The 26,626-nt window shown below is 44.5% G+C and overlaps 1 protein-coding gene across 2 annotated transcripts in view; it reads right to left on the bottom strand.

Annotated features, from left to right (window-relative positions):
- The window catches only part of GRIN1 (glutamate ionotropic receptor NMDA type subunit 1), a 328,561-nt gene that overhangs the window by 91,409 nt on the left and 210,526 nt on the right, over positions 1 to 26,626 (bottom strand). For both annotated transcript variants that reach the window (XM_029612208.1, XM_029612209.1), the window contains 2 exons: positions 24,120 to 24,277; positions 3,922 to 4,083 (listed from right to left, as the gene is read on the bottom strand). In XM_029612208.1, the coding sequence (XP_029468068.1) occupies positions 3,922 to 4,083; positions 24,120 to 24,277 (320 nt within the window). The remainder of the gene's footprint in view (positions 1 to 3,921; positions 4,084 to 24,119; positions 24,278 to 26,626) is intronic.

Below are 26,626 nucleotides of genomic sequence, written 5' to 3'. Positions count from 1 at the left end.
AATGCCATACTGGGTCAGACCAAGGGTCCATCAAGCCCAGCATCCTGTTTCCAACAGTGGCCAATCCAGGCCATAAGAAACTGGCAAGTACCCAAAAACTAAGTCTATTCCATGTTACCATTGCTAATGGCAGTGGCTATTCTCTAAGGGCCAGATTTTAAATGCCCTGCGTGCCGGCGGGCCTATTTTGCATAGGCCGCCGGCGCATGCACAGCCCCGGGATGCGCATAAGTCCCGGGGCTTCGTAAAAGGGGCGGGGAGGGGGCATGTCCGGGGGCAGGCCAGGGGCAGGGGGCGGGACCAGGGGCGTGGCGCTGGACCGGGGGCATGGTCGAGGCCTCCGGACCAGCCACCGGGTCAGGTGATGGCACGCCAGCAGCCCGCTGGCGTGCGCAGATTTACGCCTGCTGAAAGCAGGCGTAAATCTGGCAACAAAGGTGGGGGGGGGGGGTTAGGTAGGGGAAGGGAGAGGAAGGTGGGGGAAGGGCAAAGGAAAGTTCCCTCCGAGGCCGCTCCGATTTCAGAGCGGTCTCGGAGGGAACAGGCAACGCGCGCCAGGCTCGGTGCGCGCAGGTTGCACAAATGTGCACCCCCTTGCGCGCGCCGACCCCGGATTTTATAAGATACGCGCGGCTACGCGCATATCTTATAAAATCCAACGTACTTTTGTTCGCGCCTGGTGCGCGAACAAAAGTACGCCCTTGCGCAAATTTATAAAATCTACCCCTCAGTGAACTTAATAGCAGGTAATGGACTTCTCCTCCAAGAACTTATCCAATCCTTTTTTAAACACAGCTATACTAACTGCACTAACCACATCCTCTGGCAACAAATTCCAGAGTTTAATTGTGCGTTGAGTACACTAAGAAGACCCCATGCTACTGATGCAATTAATAGCAGTGGTTATTCCCTAAGTAAACTTGATTAATAGCAGTTAATGGACTTCTCTTCCAAGAACTTATCCAAACCTTTTTTGAACCCAGCTATACTAACTGCACTAACCAGATCCTCTGGCAACAAATTCCAGAGCTTAATTGTGCATTGAGTGAAAAAGAATTTTTTTCCCGATTAGTCTTAAATGTGCTACTTGCTAACTTCATGAAATATAGGACAGAACCTGCTAGAAACACAGATAACTAAAGGAGTTATTATTAGTCAAACACTGATATCATGTTATAAGACCAACCAAAAGTGATAATCTCCAATCAATAACTGCACAATGAGTAATGTTTAATATTGAGCAATTGAAACTACATATTGGTCTATATTTCCTGATTTCTTCAGATTTGTATATGGTAATGCTGTCTCAATTCCTGCATGTACATAGGAATAGATAAGAAGTTTTTACTGAAGCTATCTTGGATGTAGTTGTAGTTTTTAACCTTGAGCAAGAGAGCAAGGAAAAAGGGGCCTAAGAATTCTAATTAAGGAATTCTACATAACTAATGTAATGCTATTACCTCCAAGAGGTGGCTATTTATGATAGTTCTAGCAGCCATAGTCTGCAATACTTGTAACTGATTAAATTTCGTGATTCTAAGCCCCATATAAATAGAGTTGCATTAATCAAGATGTGATAAGACCATTGCCTGCATGACAGTTCTCAAATCTTGCTCTTTCAAAAAGGAATATATTTATTTAACTAAACATTAAAAAAAAAACCTTTTTAGAACTGCCTGCACCGGTGGTTCAAATGACAATTTAGAGGTAGATATTCAAACATAGCTGGTTAAGTAAGTTAGCTGGAAAAGACTTATCTGGATAACTTACAAGGGATATTCAGCAGCATGGCTAATAATTTGTTAATTAGCCTGATAAATCTTATCCGGCTAACTTTAGACCTGTTATTGAGCAGCTCTAACTTATCCGATTAATTTAACCGAATAAGTTTGAATATCACTAGTTATTTGGCTAATTTAGCTGGATAAGTAGCTCCTCCCCAGAACACACATATCCCACCCACCACTTATCCAGCTAACGACTTAGGCAGATGAGTACTAATCTGGCTAAATGGTGGCCACTGAAGGGGTTCAGATATTCAGCCACCGCCACTTCTAGTATCTGGCTAAAAAGCACTGATTATTAGCCTCTTACAATTCAGAATAAATCCCAGGCTTTTCACCTGGGCAAACAACTCAATAATGAATGATCCAATCTTAATTCTAGAAAATTGGGCTGGACAAGGAGAGGCTCCCACTTATTCAGTTTCAAGGAGTTATAACCCATTCACCTGGAAATTGTCTCAAATAATACATTTAGCCTCTCAATAATCTCTTACCAAGAACTGTACCAAGGCCCAAGAATTTAATATCGTCTGCATAAATGTATATCTTCTCCCCACAGTTTCTAATAATAGTTGCCAGGGGATGAAGGAACTTATTTATTAAGATAGGAGATAAGGGCGAACTCTGAGGATCTCCAGGAGGAGAGGTTGTGCTTCAGGTGACTGAGCCTTAACTAAGAAAGAGAGAGGATCACAAAGTACAGAGCTAAGGACTCTGTTAAACCTAACAACCCTACCATCTTCCCCTTTCTGGGGATACTGACCTACATGTAAGCAATGATTTACAAATGTTTTCTGTATGTTGTTATGGTTATGTAATGGCAGCAATCCCTCAATTTGAGGATAACCTCTACCACAGATTTACATATGGACTGAGAATGCTCAGGAGTCCAATCCCAGAGCTGCAAATTGCCTGCATATGGTACAAACTTTTCATCCTACCGTAGCTTACTTGCTAGCTGACTGGGGTTTGTTTCCTTTCCTTCCTCCTTTCTCTCTTTTTACCTTCCAGGGCAAGACACCTCACCTTGATGCAGACTGCCACACGATAGCGCATGTGGCGCCATTGTAGTTGACAGCTTGTTCTTTTCAGCTTGTGACATCCATATCTGTTTTCTTGAGGTAAACTTTCAAAGTGTTTTTGTAATGTTTCCTTTGCCTATCACAGGATCTCTAGCTATGAATGAGCTGAGGATAGAGAATTTATTTAGGAAGTCAAGAATTTGACTTCAGCAAACAACATCTGGCCCAATGGAGTTGATGCACAAGGTACCTTAATATTCATTACTGTGGATTCATTGAGAGCACCGGCCTTAGTGCAACAGTCTTCCCACTTGATAAGAAAGATCTTCCTATGGCATTGTTGGTAGTAGTACCTTTCTAGTTTTGAGATGATTTTGGTAGATCACTCAAGTTTTGCATCCATAGATGAGAGTAGAAATGATAAATGCACTATATCTGGATCTTGGTTTCCTTCCTTAAAACATGGTCAGTGAAAGTACACTAGAGCAGTTTCCAGAGGAAACAATAGGCACTGCATCCTGTGCTGGATCTCAGTGCTATTTGCATTTTAACAGCAGTACCAGTGTTTGGGTATGTTAATACTCTCATTATATCAGTGTGTTTGTGGTGTACAAGAAGATGTGGTTCTGGTGTTTGGAGAACATAGTGCAATGTACGGAAACTTTCCCTTGGGAACAGCAGGAAATTACCCCATACTGCCCTGGGCCCTGTTGATAGGAGATAAAGCAAAATTTAAAATATTTTAAAAGTGATTTTTAAGAAGACAGTCTTTGGAACACGCCTATGGGCATCTTTCCTAATTTCTAACCAAAAAGAGGTGGCTTCCATCACAGTAAGACTGTAATAAGAGCACAGGATTCGTCCTATTGGTATCCTCACACTTAGCTGGTCATGTGTAGAGACAAGGCTGTGTGGTGTATCCTCATACATAGATTGCCCTATGGGTGACATGGCCGGGCATGGACAGCCCTATACAGCAGCAAAGGACTGTGCAGTGACCAGGATGTGCAGGAATAGGGCTGTTCATGCAGTGACAGACCTGTGGCAGTGCTTGGATTTTGCATCTTTACACAGTGAGACAGAATATATACAGGAAAAGTAGAGCCAGTACTGACTTGAGAATGTTGAGTGAGACATTCTGCTTCCAGGGACTATCTTTCCGCATACCAATTCCGAAGCCGGAGCGGAAGAAGAGCTCCCCTGTGGTCACCAGGTCACATTTCTGTGAGGCCTCGAATTCCAGCACAGCCGAGTCCCAGATAAAGGCATGCAACTTGCTGAGAGAGAAAGAGGATAGATGCTGTCAAAGCCTTTTCATACTTGTACTCAGACAAGAAGCAAACAGCTCTCACGCAACTGCCGCAACACCATCAGCTGGTCAAGCTATCAATACGCAACAATCACCAATTCACACAGAGGTTAACATTTGATGAGTTGGAAAGTTACCTGGGCGACTTTAGCTAGGTATATTCAGTGGAACATAGCAGGATGAGTGTTCCATTGAATATACCCAGGGAAAGTTACCCAGGTAACTTTAGGACATGTATTTTTCCAACCAGACTCATCTGATTAACTTTAGCCAGATATTGCTGAATATCAGTGCTCACTGACTAAAATTAAAACATGCCCCAGAATACCACCATCATCTTTTTATCCAGCTAAATTTTGTTCAGATTTTGTTCACAGTGTAGTTGGATAAGTGGGGAAAATATTCAAATTTTGGGTTTTGTCCAGGTAACTTGAAAAGTTACCCAAACAAACCCTTTGAATATCAACCACACTGTTCCTCCATCAAGTTAGTCCACACATAACTTTAAAAAGAGATGCACAATTTAAAGTAGAAAATAAGAGACTGCAACTCTATTATATTTATAAATAGGACTTCTATTTTTAGGTGTTTATAAATTTAAGCGTTTATTTTCCAATTAATTAGGTGTTCTTTCAGGTACAAAAATCTGTGTTTATCTGAGTTTTTGCAGTGCTGGTACAATTGCTGAGTACATTTTCTGGTTGAATCAAAAACATACATTTGTGCAGCTGAAGAGTCTTCTGCATTGAAAAGACACAAAAACAAAGTAGAAGATCCAATGCAGGCATGGCAGAGATGAGAAAATAATAGAAGTGTGTTATTTTGGTGTTTATCCCATAAAAACCTTTTTTTTTTTTTTTTTTTTGCATCAGGGTGTTTTATTGGTTTTTAATCTGTTAAAACCTAAAATCAGAAGCCCTTTTATAACACTGAACTTTGAAAACTCTCAAAAAACCTCATTGAACAATTTGCTTGTTTACTGGTGAACATGGGTGAGGACCACCAATTGCAAACATTTGTTAAAACAACAATGTGAGTAGTGGCCAAGAGAGAGAAACAGAAATGCAAAGGAAAAAAAATTGAATAGTTTAAAAAATGATTACCAGACTGACACCTAGAAAAAAACATTATTTTGATATAACAACCAATTAAATAGTAAATAAATACATAAATGAATGAAAAGGACAAATGAGAAATACTAACACCCAACATGGCCATTGGGGTGAAACCTAAGTAATCTTATTATTATAACTAAAGTGCACACAACAAACACAAAACATACATATACAGGACACAAAAAAAATAGAAAAAAAGACTAAAACACATCCAAAGATATTGTTCCTGAAAATTCAAACTCCACTTTTAAAGGTGAATTTTAAAAGTCCGGTGCATGCATGAATAAGTTGGGCTCGTGCACGCTGACCGTATTTTAAAAAGCGCCCAGATACACATGTACGTCCCGCAGCACGCACACTCCAAAGTTTTTAAAACGGAGTGGGGCATGGTCTGGGTGGGGCATGGGCATTTCGTGGCATGAACCAGAGATGTGTGCGCAAATACCTGTCACGCCGGGGCACCCTGCCACGTAACTTTACTTCTGCTATGGATGACGTGTAAGTAACAAAATTAAGAAAAATAGGCAGATCTTTGGGGTTTTAAGGGTCGGGGCTAACTGGGGGGAGGGAAGGCTATCAAACCAGTGGGGTTTGGAGGACCTATCTCTTAACTGAGTGAACTGGGGACAAACTGGTAAAACTGGGAATGTCGTTGGCATGATCCCCTTTTAAGGTCCCCTGATTTATGCAGTAGAAGCGGGATTTGTGCGCACATGTGCACACTGCCAGATTTTTTTTATAATATGCACACTCATGCGTGTGTATGTTATACATTGGCCTCACCCCCGGGCGAGGGCTGACATATTTGCACAAAAGTGCACCCGCACGCCAGTTTGAAATTTATCATCCCTGAGTCTAACATGATTTCTTGGTCCAAGTAAAGGCTGGTTGCTCACTTTCTATACTCTTCCAGTCATGTGGATTCTTGCAAGAAGATGATGGTCACAAGACATAAACAAACACTAAATGGAAAATCTTACATCTAATGAAGAAATCATAAATCCATTTAAACTATTTGATCTGGTTTTTATCTTTTACATTTCTGTTTCTCTGTTTCTCTCTTTTTTTGGCCACCACTCACATTGTTGTTATTCACCTTTATGTGTTTGGCTAGCCTCTCTTTCATGTTTTAAATCATTTGTTAAACCAATGTTATCAATCATCTTCTTGAAGCATTTAACAGCCCTTTCCAGCTTACTGCCTTTGTATTAAAGTTTTTGTTGCTTCTGTTTTACTGAGTTTATAATTTTACCTTTGTTTTTATTGTACCCCACCCTGAACTGTAGAGGATGAGGGCTAGAAATTAACTAAATAAACAAACAAACAAACAAACAAACAAATAAATAAATAAATAAATAAATTGTATTTACTTGTTTCTTTGTTTGTCACCTTATAAAAGAGTGGAGCAGGATAGAGGTCCTGGTTGGAGTTTGGGGGGTAGTGTTACAGAAGCATTTAGAGGTATTCATTGTAAAACTGACATCATTAATAAATATTAGACCTTATAAACAATGAAAATTCTAACAAGAGGACTTGATTTGTACACTGCAGTCTCTGCTAGCTGCATTGTACAAATCAACTCCTTTTCATTGCTTATAAGGACTAAAATTATTTAATGATGTCAATTTTACAATGAATACCTCTGAAAGTTTCTGTAACACCACCCCCCAAACCCCAACCCACCTCCTGAAAACTCCCCCGAATCAAAGTGCCTCCTTACAATGGTGCACATAATGAGTGTCAGGCTGAGCCCTATAGAGAGTTTTTCTCTCTCTCTCTCTTTCTCCCTCCCTCTCCCTCTCCCTCCTGCATACATTTGTATAAACTTTATAAAACAGTGTGTATTTATGGGCGTACCCATAAGCCTGAACACTTTATAGGAGTGATTTTAAACTTCCTTCCAGCAAGTGAATGGCTCACGACATGGTTGATCACCTCTTCTGAGACCTCTTTGGTATACCCCACTCTGCGGAGCATTACCACCATTATAGAGGACTTCATCGGTGTACCCCGTTACCATTACCTGCATTACCTGCATTACCATTACCATCTGTCCTGAGGTACCCTCCTTGGGTATCCCCCATTCCACTGTGAGACTTTCTCTGGCACCCCCCGCTCCGGGTAGTGCTGCTCTTTCTCTTTAATAAGGACTCTAGACTTGAACTGTGTCTGAGGTCAGCTGAGACCTCGCCTCTCGACGGTGAGGCTCACGGGGCTCCTCCCCGTGGGCGGTACCATCTCTCACCTCGGCCCTGGGCCCACACACCCACTAATCCTAACAATGGGGGTAGGAGTGTTCCCCACTGGCTGACACTGTATGCTATTTTAACCTCATTTGGCAGCTCAAAGTAGCATATGAGGTCAACTGGTCCTGGGCAACACAAGGTTCTCCCTCACCCTTCAAACCTACTTTTTACATTTAAAATTTCTACTGTGTCCTGGGAGAGATCAAGTTTTGGACTGTTAGATAATTGATCAAAAACAACCAATCACGTTTGTTTTTCTATCCCTACTTGCATCTAGCTTCTGATCCTTCCTACTTTCTTATACTTTCCCCATCTCTGTAGCTCTCAGAAGAGGTGATCAACCATGTCGTGAGCCATTCACTTGCAGTGAAGGGAATTCCGCAGGTGGCAACACAACCCCAGGCCTCAAGGATCAGCCTCCAGCTGCCGGGTGGATGCCAGTGTCAAGTGAATGCGCCCCCACCCACCCCAGAAATTTCACCCTGCCAAGGAATGGGTGGTACACAGTCAGGGATATCCAAACAGGCAGCTACCCAATGCCCTCCTATCTTTTACCTCTCAGCTAAACCTCAACCTAGATGCCTCCTGAGGCATGCCCCCAGGATGGCATGGGTGGACATGCACAGGTTCTGCATCTTGTTATCCTGGCTATCATCCTCAGGGGTGCCAATTTGGGGTCCCCAGCAATGGGGTCATGGACAATCACACAGACCCAGTGGCAATATCCTCAGGGGGGGGGGGTTCCATGGCCCCCTGTGCACCATGGGACCAGCTGTGCAACACCCTGCAGATTCCACATCTTTTCCACCCCAGCAATATGGGAGTCCCATGGCGCCTGCTCTTCAGTGCCCACTGGCTCCCTCCACTCCAATGCTAGGCAGGGACCTCCTCCCTGACTCCATGCCATCCCAGCATCAGTCTCGGCAGCAGACCTGAGGGTCTTATATAGGAGTGGACATGCCTGCGGGCCCTGCAACTGAATTGTTGACACATACACAAGGACATAGGGTGAGTCTAGCATTGGTATTCCAGATATTGGGGGATCTGATGTTCTTAATACTTCAGCTTTTTTTGAAAGTAGCAATGTGGCTACGCTCGTTGCTGAGGGTTCCAAGGTTGCTGGACACAAACATAAGTGTGGAGGCTGCAGGCACTCCTGCCACTCTGATTCATCAGGTTGTCTGAGTTCCTCCTTGGCATCTTTGGGTTCTTGGAGTTCCTCTGTAGCAGAAGACATGAGGGTCCACCCCAGCCGCAAGCATGGGTTTGCCTGCCTTGAACACTATAAAACAGCTGTGACAGGATGTACCCATTCTTTACAGCGGCGTGTCAGGCACCATCAGTATATTGGGAAAGAAGGGTGAAGTGTTGCTCGTTGGAGATTTTAATCTGTCAGATGCGGATTGAAGCATCCTGCTGTGTCCATCGCTGTCCGATGTCTCTGCTCCGCCCACCTTACCTCGTTGGCGACTCCCTCCGGGGTTGATGGAAGGCTAGCTGCTGCGGCGTCTCTAGGCTGTCCTCCTCCGGCGTCCCTGGACCAGCTCGACGCTGCAAGCCGCCATGTTGTTCTGTTCGGAGTTAGCAATCTGTTCTGTTCGGAGATAACAGTCTGCTTGGGATTAGCAATCTGTTGTTATTTAGGAGAGTTGTGGGTGGATCCTTGGACCGGTGGCAGATGACCATGCCCCCAGGGGAAGATCCCGAGAGGGACCACCAGTCAGGCTCAGAGTATGGAGACAGACACACACTAGTTCTTTTATTAGACAGTATACTGAACCACCAGAGGTGACAGTAGTGAGCTGGAAGGCCCGGATGGGCTGTAGTCCCTCAGATACTGGAGGCTAAGCTGTAGAGAAACTGAGCTGAGCTGAGCTGAGCTGTAGAGAAACTGAAATATAGTGAGAAGGCAGAGTATGCAGAGTTCATGTGCTGAACTAGATGGTAACTCTCACACAATGTCTCATAGAAGCCCAGGAGCTGGAATGTATAGGTCCTCGAAGAGCGAGTACCTGGTTCCAGAGAAAGCTCTGAGAGAGCGATGGTAACTCACTGATGTGGTTGGCAGTGATGACTTCCAGGCAGAAGAGAGTACCGAGTAAGTCTGGGAATGAGGGCCCTCGAGGAGCGAGTACCGGTTCCAGACTGTCACCTGAAAAACAAAGGAGAGAGCGAGGCCCCCGAGGAGCGGGTACCCTTAGTAAGTCCGAGGAGGCAGAGTAGCTTAGGTAGTGTAACCCTTGCTAACTCGAAGAGGCAGAGTAGCTTGGAAAGTCGAAGCGAGTCCGTAGTCATTCCTTGCTAACTCGATGTGTTAGCAAAATCTAAAACCTTAAATATCCTCTGCCTCCTCGGACTTTACTAGAGGTACCCGCTCCTCGGGGATCTCGCTCTCTCTTTTTCTTTTCAGGTCGCAGTCCGGAACCGGTACTTGCTCCTCGAGGGCCCACTTCCCGGACCAGCTCCTGAATACCACTTCTGCTAAGAAGTCATCGCTGCTTACAACATTAGTGAGTTTCCATCAATCTCTCAGATCCTTCCCTGGGACCAGGTACTCGCTCCTTGAGGGCCTACTGCATTCCAACTCCTGGGTTGCCTCAAGAGACTATGGTGTGAGTGTTATCATCAAGGACTTGTTCCAGAACTCTGCATATCTTCTACTCACTTTCTTAGTTTCCCTACAGCTCAGCCACCTTGGGATCGCTGTTCCAATACCTGGGGGACTACAGCCCAGCCAGGCACTTCCAGCTCACTACTGCCATCTCTGGTGGTTTAATATATTGTCTAATAAAAGAACTAGTGTGTGTCTGTCTCCTACACTAAGCCTGACCAGTGATCCCTCTCGGGATCTCCCCCGAGGGCGTGGTCACCTGCCACTGGTCCAAGGATCCACCCACAACTATTCTAAACAATAACAGATTGTTATCTCCAGCAACTCCGTTAATAACAAACTGCTACTCTCAGCTTTAACAACAGAGCTTTAACAACAGATTGCTAACTCCAAGGATCCAGCTTGTCTCCAGGGTTCCAGCTTGTGTCCAGGGATACGGCTTAACTCCATGGATCCGGCGTGACTCTGGGTTTCGGCTTATCTCAGGGTTCCGGCTTAACTCCATGGATCCGGCTTGACTCCAAGGTTCCGGCTTGTCTCCAGGGTTCTGGCTAACTTAATGGATCCAGCACAACTCAATGCTTTACAGGCTATACCGGGCCTGGCTCAGCATATTGCGGACCAACAGGACGCCTTGGAAAAACTTACTTCAGCTTTTCATCAGCTACACACACAGAAGGTTCAAAGCATGCTTCTAACCATGAAGGTTAGTTACAGGAGGTAACTTTAAAGACTGCTGTACCACTGGCGGCTCTGATCCGCTTCTCCGGAGAAATAAACCAGTGCTGCATGCACTTTACCTTACAACCATCTTTATTTCCTACTGCTTTCTCCAAGACCACCTACATCCTTTCCTACTTGGATGGTAGGGCCTTGTCTTGGGCATCTACCTTGTGGGAACACAAGGACCCTATTTTGCAGGACATAGAAGGATTTATGGACTTGTTTAAATCCGTTTTCGATGACCCTGCTTGAACTTCTGTAGCGGGTTCTGCTTTGGTGGAATTGAAGCAAGGCAACAGATCAAAACTCTTGCGGCAGAACTCTGCTGGGACCCCAAATGTCTTAAGACTCTCTTTTGCAGAGGCCTGGATACCCGTTTAAAAGACGAGCTGGCTGCTCGCGAAACACCTGACTCGCTGGACGAATTAGTAGCCTTGGCCACTTGGATTGATCACCGGCTCTGGGACAAGGTGAAGGAACTCCGGCCTAAGATGTTATCTGGGTTGAATCAGGCTAGCTCTATACCTGCACTTCGAAAGGCTCCAGTAATTTCTGCTGCTTATAAAGATGAACAGATGCAACTTGGTCATGGACATTTGACTTCTAAAGAGAGAAGATTTCGGAAGAAGCGCAGCCTTTGCATGCACTGTGGTCAGCCTGGCCATGACGTCTCTACATGCTCTATTCGTCTGGGAAACGGACGGGCCTAAGTCCTGCAGGAGGACTGTTCTTAGGCCTTACCACATCCTCTCCTCTACTTTCTCTCCCAGTCTCCTTGACCTACGGACCGATATAATTTCAGACTCCTGCCCTGGTGGATTCAGGAGCAGGAGGCAACTTTATTATCAGAAGTCTAGTGGAATACTTGAAGATTCCCCTCATCAAATTGAAAGGTCCACTACTGTTATCTTCCATTCATTGAGAAACCCTTACCGGGTAACGTGACTTGCGAAACCGGACCAGTTACACTTCGCACCGGAGCGCTCCATACGGAATCAATCTCCTTCTTTGTACTGGAAAAGGCTATACATCCTATCGTCCTGCGGTTACCCTGGCTGCAAGTGTACCAACCCCAATTTGACTGGGCCTCCCTGGATCTTTCCCGCTGGGGCCAGAATGCCATGGGAGATGCCTTAAGGAGATATCGCCTGTTGTTTGCATGCCTACTACTCCAGTGATGCCAGGACTGCCGCTCCAAAACACATCCTTTGGGGATGTTTTCTCCAAAGAGGCGGCTGATATTCTTCCTCCACATAGGTCTTATGATTGTGCCATAAGACTGAAGCCCAATACTGAGCCACCAAAAGGACGGGTGTACCCTCTCTCAGCTCTTGAGAATAAAGCTATGTTGGAATACATTGAATAAAATCTCCAGAAGGGCTTTATTCGACCATATAAGTCGCCAGCCGGTGCAGGCTTTTTCTTCGTGGGGAAGAAGGATGGCACCCTCTCATACACACACAGACATAGAGGCTTTTAAACACACCCTCTCACATACATAAAGGCTTTCGAACAAAGCCTCTCACACTCACACATAAAAGCATTCAAACAACCTTCTCTCTCTCTCTCTCTCACTTTCTCTCTCTTACACAAACACACACACACACACACATGCATGCAGGCTTTCACACTCACCCTCTCCTCTCTTTCACATGTACACAGGCTGACACATTCACTCATGCATATAGGCTCTCACACATACCCTCTTTCTCTCTCACAGTTGCATACACAGGTTCTCACACGCATCCACTCACTCTCTCACAGTGACACACATGCATACAGGCTCTCTCACACATACTCTCACCCTCTCCCACATGCACACATGCACACAGGCTCTCACATGCATACATATATTCAGGCTCTAATACACACCCTTTTGCTCTCTCACAGTCACACACTTACAGACAGCCCCTCTGATTCAGGCGCTGCTGCTTTCTCACTGACACACATACGCTCTTGCACTCCCCTTTTCTGGGCATTTTCTCTGTACACCTTTCAGCCTTGTCTTCATCCCCCAAAGGATGGGATCTGCAGTGGTGCCCCGGGCCTTGTCTTTGGCCACCACAGGATGGGATCCATAGCAGCCTCTTGTCTTTTGCTGCTGCAGGATGGAATCCATGGTGGCCTTGTCAGGCCTCTTCCTCAGTCAACAAAGAAGCAAATGGTCGCTGCATAGGCTAAGGCCATGTCCATAGAGTCAACGAGCTCCCTGCTTCCCAAACTCCATCCATGCACTACAAAAAGCCAACAGCCAGCCTATTCACAGAGATTTGGCTGATTTGGTATAACACTGGAGGCGGGGCAGACTCAGCAACCCATAAGGGGAGCATCAGAGCTGACCACTGGACTCAGAAGATAAATATCCAGACAATTTCCACACATTTTAACTTCTATCAGACTTCTAGAAATTCATCCTAAAATCAGGAAGCTCTAGAAAATATGCAGACAGTTGGCAACCCTAGAAGTATGTGAACCTATTGGCAAAGCCATCCGCTGGTCAACAGTGACACCAAGTGGACATTATGTAAAGGGGAGGATAAGAACAAAAGAACATAAGAAGTTGCCATACTGGGTCAGACTGAGGACCCATCAAACCCAGCATCCTGTTTGCAACAGTGGCCAATCCAGGTTACAAGTATCTGGAAAGTACCCAAACATTAAATAGAACCCATGCTACTAATGCAGGCAACAAGCAGTGGCTATTTCCTATTGATTAACAGCAGTTTATGGATTTCTCTTCCAGGAACTTATTTATTTAGTTAAAAATGTATTAACCGCCTATCAACATTTTTAGGTGGTCTATAAGTGGTACATCCACAATTATACCATTAAAAAATACAACATTAAAAGCATTAAACATGACTCATATATATACACAATCATGCTATCTAACACTAAACATCACTTGCGCTTGACCATTCCCATGCTGTTTCCAACCTTTTTTAAATTAACTGCCCTAACCACATCCTCTGGCAATGAATTCCAGAGCTTAATTGTACATTATGTGATAAAGCATTTTCTCCAATTTGTTTTAAATGTGTTACTTGCTAACTTCATGGAGTGCCCCCTAGTTCTTCTATTATCTGAAAGAGTAAATAACCGATTCACATCTACTCGTTCTAGTCCTCTCATGATTTTGTAGACCTCTATCATACCTCTCCTCAGCTGTCTCTTCTCTAAGCTGAACAGCTCTAACCTCTTTAGCCTTTCATCACAGGGGAGCCATTCCATCCCCTTATCATTTTGGTCATCCTTCTCTGTACCTTCTCCAGTTCAACTATATCTTTTTTGAGATGCAACGACCAAAATTGTACAAAGTATTCAAGGTGTGGTCTCACCATGGAGTGATACAGAGGTATTTTGACATTTTCCGTTTTATTCACCATTCCTGTCCTAATAATTCATAACATTCTGTTTGCTTTTTTGACAGCTGCAGCACACTGAGCCTACAATTTCCTTGTATTATCCACTATGACGCCTAGATCTTTTTCCTGGGTGGTAAATCTTAATATGAAACCTAATATCGTGTAACTACAGCATGGGTTATTTTTCCCTATAGGCATCACCTTGCAGTTGTCCACATTAAATTTCATCTGCCATTTGGATGCCCAATCTTCCAGTCTTACAAGGTCCACCTGCATTTTAGCACACTCCGAATGTGATTTAACTACTCTGAATAATTTTGTGTCATCTGCAAATTTGATCACCTAACTCATCATATCTCTTTCCAGATCGTTTATAAATATATTGAAAAGCATTGGTCCAAGTACAGATCCCTGAGGCACTCTACTCTTTACCCTTTTCCATTGAGAAAACTGACCATTTAATCCTACTCTCTGTTTGCTATCTTTTAACCAGTTTGCAATCTACAAAAGGACATTGCTTCCTATCCATTGGCTTTCTAGTTTTCTTAGAAGCCTCTCATGGAGGGACTTTGTCAAATGCCTTTTTTTTTTTAATTTACTTTTAATTAAATTTTTAACAATATATGACATACAATATCAATCAAGATAATGGATATTAATCACCAAATACAATAAGGAAATATGAAACATATTGATCAGAGGAAAGGGCAATGTTATGAATAGCGCTGCCTGCGGGTTTCCCCGCGAGCAGGCCACTTACCCCACGCTGTTGTCTTCAGCCGACATGGCAGGACGCCACAGTCGGCCTGCCCACGCGGCCAGGAGGCCGTCCTGCTTCTTCCTGGCTTCCGCGGCCGGAGCTGCGGCCTTCCACGGGGCTGGGACCGCCCCTGACGTTGCTTCCGCTTCTTCGCGGCGCTAAGGCCGCAGCCCCGGGCTCGAGTAGCGGCTGGAGCCGCTGCCGACGTCAGAGCCTGCGTTCAGGCTCAGCCCTGCCTCTCTGACATCTTCCGCACAGACGCTGTGCAGGCTGCTGGCCGTGGTCCTGCACAGCCTCTGCTTCCTGCCTACTAGGCGCGCGGCCGCGTCTTCTTCTCCTATTTAAAGGGCCAGACACAGGAAGTGTCTGGGCCCCACCTAGATGACTGTTTCCTGCCTCAGCCCTATAAAGGGCTGCTCCATTCATTGTTCCAGGCCTTGCATCGTGGAGTGTCATCCCTCTGGAGGCTCCTGCCTGCCAGAGCCTTGTAAGGTCCTATGTTTTCGTGGAGCTCCTCGTCATGTCCGCCTTCTTCATGTCTTCGTCTTGGTGTTTCGCCTGAGGTCCCTGTCCACGTCCAGATGTCTCATTATGGTTTCCTCGTCCTGGTGTTCCTGTCTTCCTGGATGTTCTTCCCTACGCCATGCCTCGTCTTCGCTCTCGAGCCTTCTGGTCCGGTAGAGCAGTGGTCCCTCAGATGCAGTACTCCTGGGTGGACTGCCTGCCGGTGGACGGTTGTCCTGTGCTCCTGAGCCGTCATGTCCCGGATGTGTCTTCCTGTGCTGTCCTGCTCCCGTCGTGGTCCGTGACCAGCCTTGGTGCTGTGTAGGGCGCGTAACGGACAGGGTGGTCCGCGACTCAGTCCCGCGGGTGGCCTGAGTAGGGTGCCCTGAGAGACAGTACCAATGTCCATGCCTTGTGTTGCCATGTGGATCCCAGTGTCTCATCTGCGATGCCGTCCGCATCGATCCCAAGTGTCTTGTCTGCAATGCCATCTGCATCGGTCCTGGTGTCACGTATTCATAGCCCTGGTGTCATGTCTTCAGCCCAAGTGTCGCCCAAGGATGCCGTTGCATCAACCTTCTGTCTTCGTCTGGATGCCGTCGCATCAATCCACAGTCATGTCTTCATGTCAAGGCCCGTCTGCCCTCAACCTCAGGCCAGGCCTGCTGCTCCATGCTGCTCGCAGCAGGTCCGAAAGGGCCCGGAATGGTTGGAGGACCATTCACCTTCCATCATCCTTGGATGTTAGCCATGGGAGCTTGCCGGCCTGGCCGAGGGCACGATTGTTCAGCCACGCGGAGCCACCGTCAACCCTTGGCTTGGTCCGGAAGGCCAGGGCGGGCTGAGGCCCATGGGCACACTAAACAACCCGTTCTCAACAGGCAAACAGACAATTGTTACCATCGCATTATCTATTCAAACAGCAATATTTCACAATATCCTTTACCCTTTTCCCTCCTTTCCCATACCATTACATGATTAAATATCCAAATACTATACAATTGGGGAGACCAAGAATCAAGTTAGGAGTAATTCACCTTCAAAACTCAATATTAAGGAAAATGAGGAGAGTCCCAGTCTCACTTCTTATGCGATAACACTAGTTGGCGGTATTCCCGATCAGTGACTTGGCTTCCAAGAATGACTTAAGCTCATCTGATTCAAAATATCCATATTTAAGATTATTAATTTTTATGATGCATTTGTATGGATATCTTATATTAATCTGGGCTCCAGCTTGCTCAGCTTGTTTTTGTAAGGCAAGAAATTATTTTCTCCTTTGTTGAGTTGCTTTCACAATATCTGGGAATATCCATATTTTTGTCCATATTAATGAACCTGTCTGTTCCTCAGAAACAGTTTGAGAACTAAATCTCTGTCAGAAGGAAATATAAACTTCACAAGCACTGTTCCTCATCTTTCAATGGACTCTTCACCTGAAGCCTCCAATATTGCTGAGATATTAACAGTAGACTGATCTTCTTTTTTCTTATCAAAGGATACAAAGTAGATCTTAGCCAAAGGTGGCAATGCCTCAGCTGGAACTTTTAAAATTTCCTGAAGATATCTCTTGAACTGATCTTGGACTGAAACATACTGAAATTGAGGAAAATTCAATATTCTCATGTTCATATCTTGCTTCATTTTCTATCTTTTCCAGCTTTTTTATTCGATCCATTTCCCCCTGTACCAAATTTCCTTGCACCTTCTGAATTTGAACCACTTTTTGTTCCAGGTCTTCTATTTTTGTTACATGTACTCCAGCTTGTTGTTCTAGAACTTGTTAACATCTGTTTGCCTCAGCTGTAGCTGATGTCAATAAAGATATCAATCTTTCTAGCGATATTATAGCTGACCAAACACTGTTCAAAGTTATTACAGAGGGTTTTTGCCTTTCAGGAATATCAGCAGCTATATCTCCCCTGCCAGTTATTTCCACACCTCTGTTCACTGGCGGTTCCTCCCTTCCCCCTAGGAGCCAATGCCAACACTAGTTCTTGCTGAACAAACTTGTTATCTGCCAAACTTTTCTCTATCAGAGAAACTCCAAAGTTCACATTTTCACTTACTTCAAAATTCGTAACCACTTTCAATTGGTTTCCTTTGGCGTCTAGTCCACACGGGGTTTCCACTCCCGCTGAATCTTTTGTCTGTTGCACCTCACAGATGTTACCAGTATAGAGGAAGAAGGTGTTATCGGCACTCCAGGGCTAAGAGAAATGGACAAGGCAAGTGACGCTGCATTTAGCTCCACAGCAGTGTTCACAGCGCCTCCAACTCCTGGAGAAATACCGGGTCCCACAGCGAAAAAGCTCTGGATTCTCTGTTGAGTCAAGCTTACTGGAGACGATACACAAGGTATATCTCTCAGTTTGCCCTTTCTTTTTGTATGCGACATGTTTTCAAACAGGCACAGCAAGAGGAAATAATTCAGCCAAGAGCAGAGCGTATCCGACGTGTCTCTCCTTCAGGCAGCCATCCCGTATCATCAAATGCCTTCTGAATATCCAAATACACCACATCTACTGGTTTACCTTTATCCACATGTTTATTAACCCCCTTCAAAAAATGGTAGATTTGTGAGGCAAGACTTTCTTTGGTAAATCCATGCTGGCAGTGTTCCATTAAACTATGTCTCTCTATATTTCCTTGATTTTGTTCTTTAGAATAGTTTCCACATTATCTCCTGGCACTGAAGTCAGGTTCACCAGTCTATAGTTTCCCAGATCACCTCTGGAGTCCTTCTTAAACTGGGGTTGCATTGGCCACCTTCCAGTCTTCAGGTACAACTGACAATTTTAAGGAAAGTTTACAAATTGGGAAATTTCATTTTAGAGTTCTTTCAGAACCCTGGGGTGTATACCATCCAGTTCAGGTGATTTGCTACTCTTTAGTTTGTCAATCTAGCCTACTACATCTTCCAGGTTCACCGTGATTTGGTTGAATTCATCCAAATCATCACCCTTGAAAACCATCTCTGGAACCGGTTTCTCCCCAACATCCTCATTAGTAAACATGGAAGCAAAAGAATTCCTTTAGTCTTTCTGCGATGGCCTTATCTTCCCTAAGAGCTCCTTTAACCTCTCGATCATCTAATGGTCCAACCGACTCCCTCACAGGTTTCCTGCTTCGAATGTATATTTTTAAGTTTTTATTATTAGTTTTTGCCTCTATGGCCAACTGCATTTCAAATTCTCGCTTGGGGTGGATTTTAAAAAGGTTGCGCTCATATATTATGCATGTAACCCCGAAAACCCGCTTCTGCGCGCGCCAAGCCTATTTTGCATAGGCCCAGCGACGCGTGCAAGCCCCGGGATGCGTGTAAGTCCCAGGGCTTGAAAAAGTGGGGGGCAGTCTGGGGGCAGGGCATGGGCATGGCCAAAGGCCTCTCCACTGCTGCTGGGCCCGGGGATCGCGCGCCAGCAATTGGCCGGTGCGCGCAACCTATGCCTGCCCAGAGGCAGGCGTAAATAAAAAAATAAAGTTGGGGGGGATTTAGGTAGGGCTGGGGGGCGGGTTAGATAGGGGAAGAGAGGGGAAGAGAGGGGAAGGTGGGGGGGCAGAAGAAAAGTTCCCTCCGAGGCCGCTCTGATTTCGGAGTGGCCTCGGAGGGAATGGGGAAAGCCATCGGGGCTCCCCTAGGACTCGGTGCACACAAGGTACACAAGTGTGCACCCCCTTGCGCATGCCAACCCCGGGTTTTATAACGTGTAGGGATGTGAATCGTTTTTTGACGATTTAAAATATCGTCCGATATATTTTAAATCGTCAAAAATCGTTAGAGGCGATATTTAATAGAAATTCCCCCGATTTATCATCAAAAATCGTAAATCGGGGGAAGGGGGAGGGGAAGGGGGAGGGCGGGAAAACCGGCACACTAAAACATCCCTAAAACCCACCCCGACCCTTTAAAATAAATCCCCCACCTTCCCGAACCCCCCCAAAATGTCTTAAATTAACCTGGGGTCCAGTGGTGGGGGTCCCGTTGTGATCTTCCACTCTCAGGCCACGGGTGCGTTGATAGAAATGGTGCCGGCGCTACCTTTGCCCTGTCATATGACAGGCAAAGGTAGCGCCGGCACCATTTTGCTTCCTGTCCCCCGACGTCACGAGCAATAGGAGATCGCTCCCGGACCCCCAGCTGGACCCCCAGGGACTTTTGGCCAGCTTGGGGGGCCTCCTGACCCCCACAAGACTTGCCAAAAGTCCAGCGGGGGTCCGGGAATGACCTCCTGCACTCGAATTGTGTTGCTGTAATGGAAAATGGCGCCGGCCGTACGGCAATATTGCCATATGGCCGGCCCCATAGTACCTGTGCACTCATAGTATTAGGCTAACTAAATTGGACAGAATTTAGAAGAATTTATTCAAAATAGAGAGGAACTTTTTATTCTTTATTTTGGAAAAGATCTCCATATCCATGTGGAACACTGAAAATATCCACCAAGCATCTGCAACTGTGTTCATCAATCAATGGGACTGCAAAGGAATTCTAAAGTAATATAGCAATCACATGAGGTTTAAACTAAAATACAATGCTAGTATTCTGATCAGATATTGGATGTGAATTTTGAAAACTCATTTTTTTAAATTTTACTAAAATTGAAGTAAACTGAGATATAGGGTTGGGTTAATGGTTTTCTGTTATAAACTGAAAAAAATAATTTTCTTAACTTTCCAATGCTATTAAATTCTTACTATAATTCCATGTGCATTACTTGCAATAATAATATTCTGCATTTTATTTTATTTTTTTATTTTCTGCTTCAGCCTCTCCACCCCATCCCTGTGAGAACTTTTAGTTATCTACCTTATAAATGGGCTCTGACCGACGGCCCGCAAATGCGGGCAAGGACATCGGTCTTAGCCAGCGTAAAAAAACAAAAAACATGGCGGTGTCGGGTGGCAGCGGCAGCGGCGATGGCGGCGGGCGGCAGCGGCAGCGTCGGATGGCAGCGGCGGTGGCGGCGGCGTCGGGTGGCAGCGGCGATGGCGGCGTCGGGTGGCAGCGGCAACGGCGATGGCGGCGGGGTGGCAGCGGCAGTAGCGGGTGGCAGCGGCAGCGGCGATGGCAGCGGGTGGCAGCGGCGGTGGCGATGGCGGCGGGTTACAGCGTTGGGTGGCAGCGGCGGCGGCAGCGACGGCCAGTAGCGCGGGAGGGAGGAGAGAGAGGGAGAGACTGAGTGAGAGGGAGGGAGGGAGGGAGGGACTGATGGAGAGGGAGGGAGGGACTGAGGGAGGGGGAGGGAGGAACTGAGGGAGAGGGAGGGAGGGATTGAGTGAGGGGGAGGGACTGAGGGGAGGGACTGAGAGGAGGGAGGGGGGGGGTGAGGGAGAGTGAGGGAGAGGGAGAATGAGGGAGAGGTGAGAGACAGGGATGTGAGTAAGTGGAAGGGTAAGAAGTTGTGGAGCAGAGAAAAAGGGAGTGAGGAGGGCTGAGGGGAGAGGGGATGGTGTATTGAGACAGGGTGGGGAGTGACTGAGGGAAGGGGGAGGGAGAGAGGTGGGAGGGACTGAGGGAAGGGGGAGGGAGGTGAGAGTGAGGGGAAGGAGGCAGTGGGAGACAGAGAGTGAGTAAGACTGAGGGGTGGGAAGGGGGTGAGTGACGGAGGGGAAGGTGGGAATGAGGGAGAAAAAGTGTAGGAGGGTGCTGTTTTCGAAAATGGACCGAAAACAAAAATGTAATGTAGCCCGTTGTGACGGGCTTAACGGCTTGTTATGTATATATATTACACATGCCCATGTTAATCACATGGTTCAGAAGTGGAGTTATATATGTAGCCCTTCCATAGGTATGGGAGGAGTTACAGATAGTGAGGCTTAACCTGAATACTCCCCAGTCTAACATTATTTAAGGTCAATCACAAATATATTAGAATCAATAAAAATGTGGTAACAGTGCATGCAGATCTATCTCATACATATTCATTGTGGATATCCTGAAAATCCGTCCTGCTTGTGGATCTCAAGGACTAGAATTGGCTACACCTGACTTATGGTAACCACTATGGTCAAATAATATATTTCCCTGCACTGGGTTCAATACAGGTATTCTAATTGATAGATTCACAAACAATATACCCGTATTTACATTTTAAATAGTTATATATTTTATTCCATTTAGTTATTAAAAAAACATACATAAAACACACCCTATATTCACACACATTCACTCATTCATTCAACTACACATCAATTTATACACAATCTTTTAAAAATTAACATCAAATACATACATGTTCCACATTAACATTAAACATATAAATGTTACCCAAATATTGCCATAAACCCTAATTACAATGTAAACATATCCCTTTAATTCAATTACAATGTAAACATATTACTTCAAAATTTTCTTATTTCATTCCCTCAGATTAATTATTGTTCCCTGAACATCTCATATTCAATGTCCTTTATTTTATAAGATCTTTTCAATGCCTGTCCCTTCTTAATCATAATTCAGCTGCTGTCCTGACAGGAAGCTCCTGTTCACACCATTGGTTTCTTCAGGGGATTTTAGCTTTATGTTCACATCTAAATGCTCTGAATAATATTTTCTGAAGTATACAACACCACACAGGCTATCACTGTCAATCCAATGGTAATTAGGGAACCGGTATTCATTTCACTAAACAGATTTTTTCATTTTCAATTTCTCATTCTTTTAAAGTCATCTCTGTTTCCTTAATCATTTTACCGCTTCTCCACTGAAGTTACTTCATATTGTTTGCCGCACCATATAATTTCAACCATCCAGCATTTCCACTGTTTCCAAAAAATCGTTTCACCTAACTGCTGTCTCTCCTACTACCAGCAAAAAGCGCTGCGGCTGCATTTTTTGAAGTAATATGTTTACATTGTAATTGAATTAAAGGGATATGTTTACATTGTAATTAGGGTTTATTGCAATATTTGGGTAACATTTATATGTTTAATGTTAATGTGGAACATGTATGTATTTGATGTTAATTTTTAAAAGATTGTGTATAAATTGATGTGTAGTTGAATGAATGAGTGAATGTGTGTGAATATAGGGTGTGTTTTATGTATGTTTTTTAAATAAATAAATGGAATAAAATATATAACATTTTTAAAATGTAAATACGGGTATATTGTTTGTGAATACACCTGACTTATAACATGTTTGTTGACTTTTATTTCTGTGTATCTAAAGTAAACTAACAGAGCAAACTGTCTTATCACAATCAACTGACTTAGAGCAGTGTCACACACTGCCCATCTATTACACAACAGCACTGTTACAGAATACCCTCACTGTCACACACTGTCCTGCTGCTATACCACAGTTACTGTTAGCCACAGAGTTCCCTTTCAATCACGCTCTGCTCTATTACACCATAGTCACTGTTACTGACTTAGGCCTGATTTTCCTACGGCGCAGAGCTCATTGAATCCCGCAGTAATGGGGGGCGGGGGGCCAAGCGGGGGGCAGGCCTGCAAAAGCCGGCAGTGATCGCACCACCGCAGTGGTATCACTGCCAGCTTTCGTACCCAATAGCGCCACCTTTCATGGTGGCGCTATTGGGCGTGCTACTGGCGGCGATAACGGGTCTTACTTTGTCACTGCCAACGAAGTTTCTGCCACGTCCGCCCTGACGCCACCCCAACTCCTCCTCTTCCGGTCCCGACGCCACCCCGACTCCACCCCTATCTAGCTATCGCACACGAAAAGGGATAGAAAATGACCCCCTTAGACAGTAACTTTTAAACAGGTGCATGGGTGCACATGTGCATGGGTTCATTGGCCCACACATGGGGATACGGCTATTTTATAACATATGCGCGTATATGTGCCCATTTTATAAAATTGACCTCCTGCACATGTTCACACAATTTTAAGTGGGCACGCGCTTATGTGCGCAAATGCCACTTCTAACCTATAAGTGGGGGGATTTTAGTAGACACACCAATGGCATTTCCAGTTTTCCCAATTTGTTCCCAATTCACCCAGGTGAAGATAGGACTTTCAAAACCCCCTATTTAAATAGCCTCCTTTTTCTCCAGTTAGCCCCATCTTTAAAACACCACTGATCTGCCTATATCTTTTTGTTTTACTACTTATACACCAATTATAGCGGAAGTAAAGTTACACAGTAAGGGACCTTGGCGTGCACCTGTGCATGTAAGTATTTATGTGCAAATTTCAAGATGAAATCCAATAACGTACATGCCCCACTCATACCACGTTCCCACCCTGCCCCTTTTCGGAACTTTTCATTTGTGTGCGTAGCAGTAAGAATGCACATACACGGGCAAGTTTTAGAATACACTTGGTGGCGCTGTCCCAACATATTTGTGTATTTCACGGTTTTGGCATGTGCCAGGCTTTTAAAATTCACCTTTTAGCCCTTAAGACATTCCTATTCTTCACTGCTTTCAAACCACTTGACTGTTAGGTCTGTTGAGCTCCCATACTTCATCTCCCTGGCTTTACTTTTGTTTTGTCAAGCCTCAAGTATTCAGCAGAGCCTTTATCCTTGTACATTGTCCCCATTGCTCCCGAAATGCTTGTGTGTCAGTTTATCATTTATTTTAGTTTTTTATACAGTTTGTACGAGCAGTAAGTGATTTTAAATACATAAATGATAACAGAGCTCCTTATTATCACATACTTCCCTCTGCTACAGCTCGGTTACCATTAGTGACTGATTTTCCTTACTTGTCCCGCACAGCCTGAATCGCCTCCATTGCACTCTCATAGTTGTGTTTCTCCATGTGGCGATACATTGTGCTCAGTTCCACCTGCCTCCGGAAATAAATATCCACCGAGCTCTGCTTCACAGTGGCATAGATAAACTTATCCGAGGGGTTCCGCAGCTGGGAAGAGACAGAGAGAATGGTAAGGAGACAGATGCCTCTTACTGAAATAAGAACATGCTAACAGAAAAAGCTCCAAGATATGAGTCCCATCTGCTTCTGAACTTCACAGTGTAGAGAGAGTAGAGTTAATATTTATAGATCAGGCAAACACAGCAAAGATTTTGTATGCAATTTTCAAACAGGTGCAAAGTTCTACCCATGGATCTTGTACCTAATTTTCTGGGGTTTTTTAACTTAATATTTTATTGAATCATATAAAAACAAGTCAAAGATAACCTTAAGTTATAAAAAGTATAAACAGATTAACCTGTCAATAGATGATATTTCCCATTCTTCCACCCTAATAACCCCTCTCCTATCATGCTTCACATGACAAAGAACTATCTGAACTACTTATTTCACTTCAAGAATGAGTCCCCCACAGCCACACGGAGAGAGACTGAATCCTTGTGTGCTGCTGTTAAACGACACATGTAACATACAGTCTATAACCAGCTAATCAATGAAGATAGATTTGGTAGCAGATCCCTCTTCCAAAATGCTGCAGTTTCACAGCACGCGGCACACAAGATCTGTGCTATCAGCTTCATTTTCTTCATTGCCCTTGCTCCTGGGTAGATGGACAGCAGGAGGATCTTTGGATCCTCAGGTATGTTTATACCCAGTAATCGCTGAAATCAATTTGATTTCCACAATCCAGAAAATTTGAATTTTTGCACACTCCCACCAAATGTGATAAAACTCCTCCTTCTCTCCACATGGTTGCCAACTCATAGCAGAACAGGTAGGACTATATTCTGTGCAATTTAGCAGGAGTGGCATACCACCTGTACAAAATCTTGTAATTATTTTCAGTGACTGCGGAGGACAGAGAATTCTTAGTCACCTCGCAGAGGCATTTATCCCACAAGGGCTCATCTAGCATCCCACGCAAATCCTGCTCCCATGCTAGTATATGTTTTGTCTTCTCAACCCAGGGAGGGAAAAGAAGAATATAAATCTTGAACTATAGACCCCTCAAAAGAGCACAGTAGTTCAGAAGAGGACAAATTATTGAAACACCTTATTCTTAATAGATTTTTGGGAGAGAAAACACTGGCCCCGATAATAACAAAATCTGTCCTATTGAGACAACCCAAATTTATCCCTCAAACTCTCAAAAGCCAAAAAAAAAAAGACCTTGAAAATGTTGCCACCAAAACCACAGACCCAGTCGCTCCCACTTATGGAAAGTGGGGCAGCCCCTCCCCCCACCTTCCATGCCGTATTGGCATTAAAGGAGAATACTGCTGTGACCAGTTAACAAACTCCTAGGAGTTTCCCACAGTTGCACAGTAAGGGCTGTGCAAGGATTGATCGAGTGACAAAGTTGACCGGTACGCTGTGAGCTCCACATCAGTGCATGTAAAGATTCATGGTCTAAACATTCCTGCTTCAAATTGGCCCGTTGTTGAAGAATACGTAGTGGGCGCCAGTCATGCAATACCCGCAGCTACGCTGGCACATAATATTGCCAAAATTTGGAATCACCAACCCTCTTTGATCTTTCTTAAAAAAAAAACAGTATTCTCCTAGCCACTCGTGGAGGTCTATGTCTCCAAATATAACTGACGACCCTTCTCTGTAGCAAGTTCATAAATTTATCTGGAATCATTATAGGTAAAATTTGAAAAAAAGTAACTACACCATAGCAATACTGTCATTTTTATTTATTTTATTTATTAAAATTTCTATACTGGTATATGGTGGAAACAGCATATCGGTATTTGGTGGAAACCATCATATTGGTTTACAAAGTTACATAAAAACAAGTAGACTAAAATCAGACATTTAACAATACATCCCGGCCAGAAGTTATAGTGCAACCACACTTCTAGATCTTTAACTGTGTTTTCCATCAGGGGGATATAATTCAGTTGAAATAATCTTCTCCATTTGGCCTATATATGTACCTCAAGATATCAAATATAATCACAGACCCATTTTAAAGGACAACTATCCTGAAGCCGGTTAAATTGCTCCTTTTCTAAATTTATATTCAATAATTCCAACTTCCCCATGTTCACCTTGAACCCAGATACTCTTACTGGTTTTGTCACAGTGAACAGGAAATCATCAGCAAAAAGGGGAGATTTTAAATGATGATTGACCCACCTGTATCGCCTTTACATTTCCCAGCAGCCTTGCTCTTTTCATTAAAGGTTCCACAACCAAAGCAAATAATAAAGGAGAAAATGGGCACCGCTATCTATCTAGTAACCTGATCCAGATCAAAGACTGCAGACTATTTCTCATTCACCTTTATGCCAGCCATGGGGCCAGAATATAAATCTCGCAATCAGACCA

The sequence above is a fragment of the Rhinatrema bivittatum genome, chromosome 8, assembly GCF_901001135.1.
Source record: "Rhinatrema bivittatum chromosome 8, aRhiBiv1.1, whole genome shotgun sequence".
Classification (NCBI taxonomy): Eukaryota; Metazoa; Chordata; class Amphibia; order Gymnophiona; family Rhinatrematidae; genus Rhinatrema; species Rhinatrema bivittatum.
The sequence above is the reverse complement of the archived record's forward strand: the minus strand, read 5'-3'. Positions and strand labels throughout refer to the sequence as shown.